Consider the following 12,253-nt stretch of genomic DNA (forward strand, 5'->3'; position numbering starts at 1 on the left):
GCTTCATGCGGACTACGTGTACGACCTCCGCATGGATGTGCCGCTTTGATCGCTCTTGCTCATGAGGGATGACTTCGTAATTCAGGTCACCTACTCGGCGAATAACTTCGTAAGGTCCAAAGTATCGGCGAAGGAGTTTTTCACTTAGTCCGCGACGACGCACTGGTGTCCATACCCACACTTTGTCGCCCGGGTGGTACTGAACTTCTCTGCGGCGCAGGTTGTAGTAGCTTGCGTCCCTACGCTGTTGCTGGCGGATACGGAACCGTGCCAACTGCCGGGCTTCTTCAGCTCGTTGTAGGAAGTCGTCGACGTCGTACGGGTTGTTGTTGTCATCATCTACCGGCAACATAGCATCCAGTGTGGTTGTTACTGTGCGGCCATAGACCAATTGAAATGGAGTGACCTGGGTTGTCTCCTGTACTACCGTACTATAGGCGAAAGTGGCGTAAGGCAAGATTGCGTCCCATGTCTTATGTTCGAGGTCGACATACATGGACAACATATCGGCCAGGCTTCGGTTTAGACGTTCCGTCAGGCCGTTTGTTTGGGGTGGTATGCAGTGCTTTTTCTATGACTGGTGTGAGTCATGTTCATCAAACATTGCATCAAATCAGCTGTGAAGGCCGCTCCTCGATCGGTAATCACGACCATTGGTGCACCATGTCGCAGTACTATGTTACAAACGAAGAAATTTGCAACTTCAACTGCCGTTCCTCGCTCAAGGCAGCCAGTTTGAGCATATCGTGTTAAATAGTCCGTCGCTACTACGATCCATCTCTTCCCTGACAATGATGTTGGGAACGGGCCAAGAAGATCCATTCCAACTTGTTGAAATGGAGTCGTTGGTGGGTCTATGGGCTGAAGAAGTCCGGCCGGTTTCACGGGTGGTGTTTTGCGCCTTTGACATTCGCGACATGTCTTCACGTAATGCTGCACCGACGCTAACAATTTAGGCCAGAAGTATCTGAGACGAATTCTGGCGAACGTCCGGCTGACACCTAAGTGACCCGACGATGGTTCATCATGGCAAGCTTCCAAAATTTCTGGTCGCATGGCTGACGGTACGACGAGTAAGAATTTTTCCTGGTTGCGTTCAAAGTTTCTCTTGTAGAGCGCATTATCTCGGAGGCAAAATGACGATAAACCTCTCATAAACATGCGTGGGACTTGGACGTCGTATCCTTGGAGGTGTTTGATGAGTGGGAGCAATTCTGTGTCGGCCCGTTGACGCTCGGCGATTTCCGAAGCTGTCATCGCTGTAAGAAACGGGAAATCTTCTTCTTCTGAAGGAGTCGACTCCACTGGTGAGCAGGACAAGCAGTCAGCATTGTTATGTTTTCTTCCAGACCTGTACACGACAGTAATGTCGTATTCTTGGAGCCTGAGGCTCCACCTCGCAAGTCGTCCAGATGGGTCTTTTAGGTTTGCCAGCCAGCAAAGAGAATGGTGATCGCTGACTGCACGGAACGGCCTGCCGTAAAGGTATGGTCGGAACTTGCTGATGGCCCATATGACAGCCAAACACTTCTTTTCCGCCGCAGAGTAATTTGTTTCAGCTTTCGAGAGAGTGCGGCTAGCATACGCTATGACTTTCTCTTCCCCATTTTGCCACTGAACTGAAACCGCGCCGAGACCGAGATTGCTTGCATCTGTGTGGACTTCTGTGTCCGCTGTCTCGTCGAAGTGGGCGAGGATCGGTGGGGCTTGCAATCGTTCCTTTAGTTCATTGAACGCAACCTCTTGTTCAGCATGCCACATGAAGGGTACGTCTTCTTTAGTCAGTTTCGTCAGAGGTTCGGCAATTTTCGAGAAGTTTTCTACAAATCGCCTGTAATAAGCGCATAGTCCCAAAAATTGCCGTACCGTCTTCTTGTTTGTAGGCTTTGGAAATCGTGCAACGGCAGCAGTCTTGTCGGGATCCGGAGCAGTACCTTGCGCGCTAAGGTACTAATTACGTGACCCAGGAAACGTGACCCAGGAAACGAAGTTCTTGGAATCCAAACTGGCACTTTTGCGGTTTAATGGTTAGGCCTGCCGAGCGGATGGCTTGAAGCACTAAACGCAGCCTCTGGACATGCTGGTCGAATGTTGCGGAAAATACCACTACGTCGTCTAGGTAAACTAAGCATGACTGCCATTTAAGACCCGAGAGGACACTGTCCATCATGCGCTGGAATGTCACCGGCGCACAGCAGAGGCCGAATGGAAGCGCTTTGAACTCATACAGGCCGTCTGGGGTTACGAAAGCAGTTTTTTCACGGTCTCTTTCGTCTACTTCAATTTGCCAATATCCGCTCTTGAGATCTAATGAAGAGAAAAATTTTGCATGTCGTAGGCAATCCAACGTGTCACCAATGCGGGGAAGGGGGTATACATCCCGCCTGGTTACACTGTTCAATTTCCGGTAATCAACACAGAATCTCAATGTATTGTCCTTCTTTCTCACAAGGACTACCGGCGACGCCCACGGGCTGTTTGATGGCTGAATGACATCGTCCTCAAGCATCTCCTGCACCTGACTCTTTATGATCTCTCGTTCAACTGGTGACACTCGGTACGGATGTTGGTATACTGGCCTGGTCGCTTCGTCTGTTATTATACGGTGTTTAACAATTGGTGTGCGCCGTACCTTTGACGAGGTGGAGAAACATTCTGCGAATTCATTTATAAGGTCCTCCATCATTTCTTTCTGGGCTGGCGTCAGACTTTGGTTGATCGCAACTGATGTTACGGCGTCATGCATAGTTTGGACAGCAGGTGGCCTTAACGCTAAGCTACATACATCTGTGACCGCAGTAGCGCTGTGCAGGAAGGCGATGGCTGTGTTCTTTGCGACGTGCTGAAATTCACTTCCGAAGTTCGTCAGCAATACATCAGCACACCCATCGCGTAGTTGAACAATTCCTCGTGCTACGAAAATGCCTTTTTTCAACAGTAGCTCGACGTTGGCCTCCGCTATACCTTCCGAGTCGTCGAATGCTTCGTTTCTTACGCGAACCAGCATGCTGCATCGTGGTGGCACAGTTATGTCATCGTCGGTAACCCGCAAGACAACGTGTTCTAGCTCCTCCGACTCTTGCATGTCTATAGCCTGCTTCGTAGAAAATGACACGCTAGAATTCTGCAGGTTGATTATGGCACCATTTGTTAGGAGAAAGTCCATTCCGAGTATTACATCCTTCGAACATTCTGGTAGCACGACAAAATCAGCGACGTAAGAAAAACCCCGAATTCCGATTCTCGCTGTACATCTACCCAGGGGCGTAATGAGGTGCCCACCAGCCGTACGTATCTGGGGTCCACTCCACGGCATCAAAACTTTTTTCAATTCCTTCGTGAGTGCATATCTTACGACGGAATAATCGGCACCTGTGTCAACTAATGCACTCAATTCATGACCGTCTATTGTAATGCGCAAGTCTGAAGAAATTCTCTGTTCACTTATCTTAGTCATCCGCTTCTGTACGTCGCGGCTGCTCGGTAAACTTGACGGAGGATCTTGGCTTTTTCGAACGTCAGCGGCCTCGCCTCCACAGGTCGCTCGCTTCAGTTTTCCGGACGAGGGCTCAGTGAACGACGCCTTGGTGAAATCGAGGATGGCCGTGGACTTGGTGATCGGTAGCGTGCAGACGTTGATGATCGGGGCTGGTGTTGGTATCTAGCAGCCGGATCCTGTTGTCGGGTCAAGTAGTCCCGAATTTCGGTGGGTCTTTCGCCCTTACGGGGACAAGGCGCATTTATCGTAAAGCCGCGAAGACCTGCTCTGCGATATGGGCACATTCTGTTAAGGTGTCCAGCTTCCCTGCAGTGGAAACAGAGTGGCGTCCGGTCGGGTGCACGCCACACGTCACTTTTTCGTGGCCTAAGCTCTGCTAGAAGGGGTCCACTGCGCAGAGTCGGCTGGCGGCTGCTGGGGGTCGCGAATGGAGAACTATGCCCGGTCGGTTGACATAACACATCAGCGTACGTTGGCACATACGGGTGGTGGTTGGTCATGATGCGCAGGCGGTTCCTCACGTCCTGGCTGCATAATGGCGTGGCGAACTTCATCTCGAATGACGGTGGCGAGAGTTGAGACTGTCGGCGTAACTTCCGGTAGCTGCAGCTTTCGAAGCTCCTCCTTTACGATTGATCTCACCAGTTCCCTTAGTGCTTCGGTGTTACTGCCTGGGCCTGCTGACAGGATATCGGCCGGTGCGCTGGTGACATCACGATTGTAGCAATGGGCACGCTGCTGCAGCGCCTTCTCTATGGTCGTCGCTTCGGCGCGAAACTCAGCAACACTGTGTGGTGGGTTGCGGACGAGTCCTGCAAACAGCTCCTGCTTAACGCCACGCATCAGATGGCGTAATTTCTTCTCTTCGGTCATGTTTGGATCCGCGCGCGTGAAGAGACGGGACATGTCCTCGATATACATGCCGACACTTTCGTTAGTGCGCTGGTTTCTCGCTTGTAGAGCGTGCTCTGCCTTCTCTCGCCGATCGGTGCTGGCATACGTGGCAAGCAGCTGTCGCCGAAATTCTTCCCACGAAGACAGTGTCGCTTCATGATTGACGTACCACGTCCTCGCTGACTCTTCTAACGCGAAGTACACGTTGCGAAGCTTCCGTGTCTCGTCCCAGCCGTTGAAATCTGCCACTCGCTCGAACTGCTCTAACCAGTCTTCCACATCTTCGAATGTATCGCCGTGGAAGGACTCGGGCGTGCGTGGTAAGTACACGATGAGCTGGGATGATGCCACTGGGCTGGTCATGGTTGCACCGTCGCTGGTAACTGTTGCCCGCACTGCTGCAGCAACAGGAAGCGGTCCGAACTCGGGTGGGTCTCCTCGGATGCGGCGGCTTGTGCGCTGGTGTACTGGAGTCAGTTCCCTGGGTTCCAATCGCTGAGGGTCGGGGCTCCGTTCTCTTACGAACTGGGGACTTCCAATCATACCCCGCACCTCCACCAGAAATGTAGCACTCTTCAATGAAGCACACTAAACACACTGGTTTATTGTGGGCGAACTTGTGCCCGGAAACTAAATATTAAGCATTCACACACTTTAAAAGAAGAGTTAACAGCAGCCTATTCCACAGTCAACCGCGTCTCTCCGCCGAACGCACTTTTCACGCGCCCCGAAGGCCAAGAGCCACGCCGTGGCTTCTCATTGGATGGCAGACTCGGGCGCTGCCGTGAGCGCGTGCACGGGAGACGCGCTGTATCGCCATGCGCGAGGCGTTGCTGGCGTTCTTCTAATGGCGATGCGACGAGTAATGGGTTTTAGCGATGAGACGCTTGGAAAGGTGCCTCACGAGAGTGCTCGTACCTGGCATGTGGAGAGCTCTCTGCGGCAATATGTATACATACAGTCTGAACACAGTCACGTTTATCAAGGTGTAAATCTTGGGATTGTAGGGAAACGGACGCTCTCCCAAACTTAGATTAGTGCCAACGGTCGTGCGCGCTTGGAAGTTTTGGTTATATTTTGTTACGTTCGAAGGTAGCATCAATGCTGTCAAAATTTACAAGGTCCAATATACGCACCTTTGCGCCAGGCATCATGGTGCCGTAGACAACCTGGCGACTTGGTTATTACAGTTTTCTATAAGTTTAGCTCCGACTGATGATGAAGGATATTAAGCACACACAAGAAAATTGGGTGGTGCCATCGTTAAAGTACTGCGGTTACCTATAAATTGCTGTCAAAACATGCATCTTTATAAAACTTACCATCCTTGGAGTCTTGGAGTGCTCGCGTGAACGGGTGTGGCAAGCACGATCATGAGCTGCAGATGTGCGTGAATACGTATTGTCGTATCTGCGCAATTTTCAACGCTTCGCCAATATTACTGTAAACGCGTTTAGCCATCCTTGTTGAAGGAGCCAGCCTGCTGACCGTGGCTTTCACACCTAGGTGACGGGCTTACCTGGACTCTGGCGCAAAGGAACGGAAGGTCACAAGATACAGGAAAAGCACTTCCGCACCGATTGTACAGGGACCCCCCTAAACGTGACTTAGCTGTCTGCTGTCGCCTCGTTGTAGCAGTTTATAATGCATTTTAGAAAATTGAGCGGCCTGCCAACCTATCAAGAGGGTGTCATTGTCATGACAAGCAGCTGCCAACTGACGTGTGAAATAATCGAGACAGAGATGACTGACAGTTTAGGCGATAACGGTGTGTCCAAGCCGTCGTTCGCTTTAACTTCGAAGGAAATGCATTACTTGCGTCGCCACTGATTATTTTTCATGTCCGCGCTTACGTGATATAGGGCCACAAACTGCCTTCGTATTGCGTTTTGCGGTTCTCAATAAATTGTTGTAAGTTAGCGTTCGTGTGTCTCCCGTCTTCGTTCACCGTCGTCGTCTGGTTCAGAGGAGTATAATATGATGAAATTTTGAGGGGCGTGAAAAAAAAAAACTGTTTTCTTTCTTGTCCTTTTTTTTTTCAGAAAAATACGATAAATTAAAGAAAAAAGACGATCGCGCACAGAGCTATGATAAACCCGACACATTCATTTATTTAACAGTGAAAACAACATAAGTGTTACATTATTGCATCACAAAAGTCCCAGCAGAGCTTCCGGGTTCAAAATCTAGGCATCATTTCACGTCACGACCGCTGCTACACACGGTCAAAAAATCCGAATCGAGTTAGTGTAGCCAGAGGTTTAGCCCACTCGGCATGGCGGTGATGACGACGACATTGTAAAAATACACATTTAGATACGTCGAAAGGAGTCGCATTACAACAGAAGAATTCCGCGGGGAAGCGCTGCTTCTTTTTTTCCCAAAATTATTCTGGCTGAAAAAAAGTACAAAGACGAAAAAAAAATGCTTTCTTTTCGAAATCTTCAACGTTTCTTTTTTCAACCGCTTACATCTCTATTCTTGTAACGCTTAATTTTTTTTTGTCGTATTTTGCCAACACGTCCAAACAGCCACATTAGGGCACTGTACGTGTATACACGGTTGTTCTTTTCTTCGTGCAGTGCACTGAACTTCGGGTCACTGGGATTTCTCATTGCTTCGAAGATGATGAGCTCCCTAATATTCGAAGGCGAGTGCTTGCTTCTCTCGTGACGAGCGCCGTACATTCCAGCCGCCTCGCAATAGCGCGTTTGAGTGTCAAGTGCCGCGTGCAGTCGCCGTCAAATGTTCACGGACTGCTGAATTCGAGAAGATGTTGCATATATGCCTGCAGTCTGTGCATGCAGCCTGTACCGCAAGTACGACCTAAGCGTAAAATATTAATCATTAGCACATACTGCTAAGCTATCATAGAATTTTACATAGTACACGCACAATATTGACACAGTATTGTACGGTTTTACTGAGTGCGGGTACAACTTTTTCGGGGAACCCATGATCCATAAACTTTCGACGCCTGCTGTCCAAGTCGTACTCTAGAGCAATTGCTTTGGGAAGTGCGCATTTAATGGCTATACAGACTCATGAACTTTATGCCGACCTCGTTATTTGCATCTCCTTTTGGCAGCTGTTTCTCGATAGATGAGCGTACAAAGGGAAATCGTGTGCTATAAGCAACAACGGCGTTTCCGAACTGGCTGTCCAAGCCACGTAACGCATATTTTCCTTAACAACTTAGGTCCCTAAAAAGAGCTTTCTTCTCGGTAAAAAAAAAGAAGGTCTGCAATCAGGCACGTACGCAGGATTTTTTTTCGGGGAGGGGCCCAACCCAAGGTAACTTTTCTATGCAAATGAGTGGGTGGGTACTTTTACTAGTACAAATGTGAAAAATGCCTACCATTCGCCATAAAGCCACGTAAAACCGAAAAAGAATTGAAATAACCTGTATCTCACAGGTACGCCTGTGAGATACACCTCTTCTTTACTTGGCAAAAGAAGAACCACATGAAATGGACTCGCGCATGAATGATGTGCAGGAAGAACCTTGCCAAGAACAAGTTAAGCAGCGAAAGTGCAAAATAATGATTTCTAGTAGCGTTTTTTGAATTAGCTCTGGAAGAATTATAGAGAAATGTATATTTGCGGAACAATCACAGTTCTTTTGGATCCCTCCTATACAGCTCTACCAAGCGCCAAAACCGACTCGTGTCGTTATTTGGGAAGTTGCGTAACGATGCGTGGTCACCAGTCCCGTACAATGGCGTAGAGCGCAGGACGCTGCGGTTCTAGACGTACTGCGCCCCCGTAAAAACACCCCCGTTAGCACAGCAGGGACGTAGCTACGTCAGGCGGCTTGATTGGTAACTGTAGAAGAGTCATTCAAAACACACGGAATTATTATCCACTTCCGGCGGCGTTTTCTCTACTTCCTTTTTAAATAAAAAAATGTTCATCCATAAATATTTTCACAAACCATTTTCGCTTGTCCTCCCTGTTTGGCTGTTGCCTTAGCTTTCTCCCTTAGTAGATCGCTTAATTTCTCATCTCCTTGCGACTCTTATTTCCAGTTGCCAATTTTGCACGAAAAGTGCTGTACAATTAGGGAAAAACCAGACGAGGTAAGGGGTGAATGTCATATTGCTTATGGATTGAACGGTCAATGCAGGGTTTGATGATGGACGCTGTTTCGCAATATTTTATTTGCCACCTTATCTAAACCATATCGTGGATATATGGTTCCGAGGATCTGCCAGCGTCGCGGCGAGCCGTCACTCGAGGAAATAATGAAGCAAAAGGAAAAGTTAAACGCAACTCGCGTTTTCTCCGGCCACAACTCGTTCCACAAGCATACAGACCAGGTGGCTATGGACAGAGTCCCTTTCCTGGCCCCTGGAGCAGCCTAAACAAAGAAGGTTGAACTAACATAGCAACAGCGATGCGCGTGATTGTCGAGAAGATGGTGACATAAAAATTGTGTTGGGCATCATAAATAAAGTAAAATATGATTAAAACAATAAACTACGCCCTGCCTGCTGCAATAGATGGTGACAACTGAATTCATCTTGAGTTTATCGCGTGGGCGCCGAATCGCTGAGAAAAGTGGCCCCTACACCCCAGGAGATGCCGATAACTACCGCCATCCAAAAGGAGTGAAACTACCGCCATCCAAAAGGAGTGAAAAACTTGACAACCTTTCCACTCTGTGGAGATGGAATGGCAGCGAAAGCTGACGACAATCAATGCTCTCAAACGAAAAGCAAAGTGTTTCACCTCCGCTGCGGGTCGGACTGAATATAGAGCAATATCGGGCCGACCAGCCGCGGAGGTAAAGCAGACGTTAAGCACCCCGCATATTTGGCCCAATCCCGAAAGTAGTGAAACAACGGGCCGACCCTCGGCAGAGGTGAAGCAAGCGTTAAGCACCCCGCATACGTGGGCCAATCCCGAATGTAGTGCAACACCGGGCCCAGCCACGGCGGAGGTGAAGCAGGCGTTAAGCACCCCGCATACGTGGGCCAATCCCGTAAGTACTGCAACACCAGGCCGACGTGCGGCAAAAGTAAAACACACGTTAAGCACTCCCCATACATAGGCCGATCGCGAAGATAGTGCAGTATCAGGCCAACCCCCGGCGGAGGTGAAGCAGGCATTAAGAACTCCCCACACGTAGGCCGATCCTGAATATATTGCAATACCGGGCCCACCCACGGCGGAGGTGAAGCAGGCGTTAAGCGCTCGCCATACGCGGATCCATCCCGAAGGTAGTGCAATACCGGGCCGAGCCGCGGTGGAGGTGAAGCAGGCGTTAAGCACTCCCCATACGTGGGCCCATCCCAAAGATTCTGAAGGGGGCGTTATAGGTTCCCGATTCCGCAGGGGTATGTGCCATTGATTTTGGAGCCTTTTTGCACTATGACCAGGATGGCTCCACATGGAGATTTTTTCTGTTAACTGACATCGAAAAAAACTACAGATATTAGTCATACACTGCTTTAGTTGTAAAAGGCAGCAAAATGTTGACTGCCGAGTAGATAGATTTGTCGGCGCTTTAGGAATGTGTGTGAGGAGTGGTGGCGTGGGCAGATGGGGGGGGGGGGTATGCCACTTAATTTCGGGGGGGGCCCGGGCCCCTCCGGGCCCCCCCTTGGGTACGTGCCTGTCTGCAATGACAAATAAAATGAACTCAGGTGTTGTCACGCGATACGTTTATATTGACGCGCGCATTCCTTGTTTGGCTACTTCAGCGGAGCGTTTTTCGCCGACCTACCACATTTAGCAATTCATCGCTCAGTGCAAGGTGCACCTACATGGATTGGAACATTTCCGAATGATGTCGCCGATTCTGTACAAAAAGAATCTTATCTAAATCAGATTGCATGCGCTATATACGCGAATATCGGCGCACGTTCTGGAACGTATACGCGAGCGCCAGCGATTACTCTGGAATGTACGATAAATCAGGTATAAATAGCAGGTGCCCTTCACAGATTCCGACGAATCTGATTCCGACGACCGACGAGTGTGCTCGCCGTTACAATTGGGACTGACAGATTGCAGCTGACTACTTCTTCACCGTCGCTACAACGCAGCAGTATACATAGGGGCACATGGGAGCAACAGTTGAGTGCGTTCCTTTCGAAGCTCTATCAGCAGAATTATAGTACCTTTTCTTTTACCGACTAATCCGCTGGACCGTACGCACGGGATCTACAAGTGCAACGGCGCATTCAAATGCGCGCACAGAAGCGAAGGTATCGCAAGTACCCCTAGATCTGCCACTGGAACATTGCGTGCACGCTGGGAGCAGGAGAGAAGGTGACGCATGAGGGTGAAATGTGAATGAGGGTGAACCTCTATCGCAGTACACCGGCATCTTGAGAAGCTCGTGAGCTCTGCAGTCTAGCACCTTTAAAAGTGAAATGAGCTGTATAACGAAGGAATAGTTAGGGCCCGGTTCTACTGCGAGGGCTGCTGTGCGCGAACATTACAACGAAGTGAGCTGTATAACGACCTGAATAACGGTAGCTGTGCAAGAAGACGACGACGAATGCGCGAGCAGTGTCACGAGCCATTGCTGATGATGATAGTTTTTACTCGCACACAATAAGTTACATGGAACGCTAGCCATAAACAACTTCTCCGTAAAACGCAGATCATTATTTAAAGCGCCTAGAAATTACCTTGAACAGCTGGTAGTAACAACAGTTTTGGGAATGCCTTTCCACTCAGTGGTCCGTCTCAAAAAAAAAAGAAAGCTATTCTTAAAACCCTGTCTAACTGCATTTCTCCATCGTTCCGCGGTAGGAGAATGCATCGCTGAAGTGACTAGTTTCAACGATAACTAGCCTAATTACTAGCCGTGCGCTAACTTCCAGGTCGCTGCTTCGACCAGAACGGCACGTATATGTGCTGGTGGGACTCGTCCACGATACGAAATTACAGCGACACTGTGGAACGCTGCTACAACAGCCTCTTCAAGCCCGTCAACAAGGTATTCCATGTATATAGGGTAGTTCAGCGTATTCGGCGGTTACTTTTCGAAAACACTTCTGACCCTTTCTCTCTTCTTTTTTTTATTTGTATGAAGAGGGAATAGCATGGTTCCTTTGCCGGTCGTATTCCATAAATAAATTGCGACCACACTGTTTTTTAAAATATAAACATAAGACAGTGCCGCATTTCTTTGGTAATTACATAAACAGGTAATATGCACTTTCAAAACGTGTGCGGTATTACCACTTAACATGATATTTTCGACTTATTATTATTATTATTATTATTATTAATATGATTATTATTATTATTATTATTATTATTATTATTATTATTATTATTATTATTATTATTGCGTTAATTGAAGTCCCCAGACCTCTAAACCAGAGGAAAAATCGTGACAAGCATCTTTTGCACAGCCAGTTTCGGCTTCGTTTCCTAGCAGGACACTACGTCACGACACAGTATGTGGTCACGTGGGAGAAGAATATTGTAGTTAAGAGGCGGGCACCCCAGCTCGGTGGAACAATAAAGTTTTCAATCAATCAATCAATTGCGACGTTGTAACATTCGCGCCGGCTCGCTCGGTCGTCTCGTATGCTGCTACTCGTTGTGAGGGCCGTTGTAGCAAAATAGCGGACATTTCACGTTTTGACACTTTCACTGACTCGCTCGGTCGTCCGTTAATCTGGTGCGTCGGCCCTGACGACCAGCAGCAACATACGAGGCGGCCGAGCGAGCCGGCGCGAATTTTGCAACCTCGAAATATTCTTCTCCCACGTGACTACATACTGTGCCCTGACGTCACGACCCAGTGTCCTCCTGGGAAACGAAACCAAAACTGGCTGTGGAAAAAACTGTTAGATTATAACGGTGCTCTGAGGCTTGTCACGGTTTTTCCTAATG

The 12,253-nt window shown here is 48.7% G+C and overlaps 1 protein-coding gene across 1 annotated transcript in view; it reads left to right on the forward strand.

Annotated features, from left to right (window-relative positions):
• LOC126538734 (membrane metallo-endopeptidase-like 1) overlaps positions 1-12,253 on the forward strand; it is a 29,117-nt gene that overhangs the window by 11,256 nt on the left and 5,608 nt on the right. The window contains exons 6-7 of the mRNA XM_050185470.3: positions 6,976-7,043; positions 11,230-11,345. Of these exons, the coding sequence (XP_050041427.3) occupies positions 6,976-7,043; positions 11,230-11,345 (184 nt within the window). The remainder of the gene's footprint in view (positions 1-6,975; positions 7,044-11,229; positions 11,346-12,253) is intronic.

This window comes from Dermacentor andersoni, chromosome 3 (assembly GCF_023375885.2).
Source record: "Dermacentor andersoni chromosome 3, qqDerAnde1_hic_scaffold, whole genome shotgun sequence".
Classification (NCBI taxonomy): Eukaryota; Metazoa; Arthropoda; class Arachnida; order Ixodida; family Ixodidae; genus Dermacentor; species Dermacentor andersoni.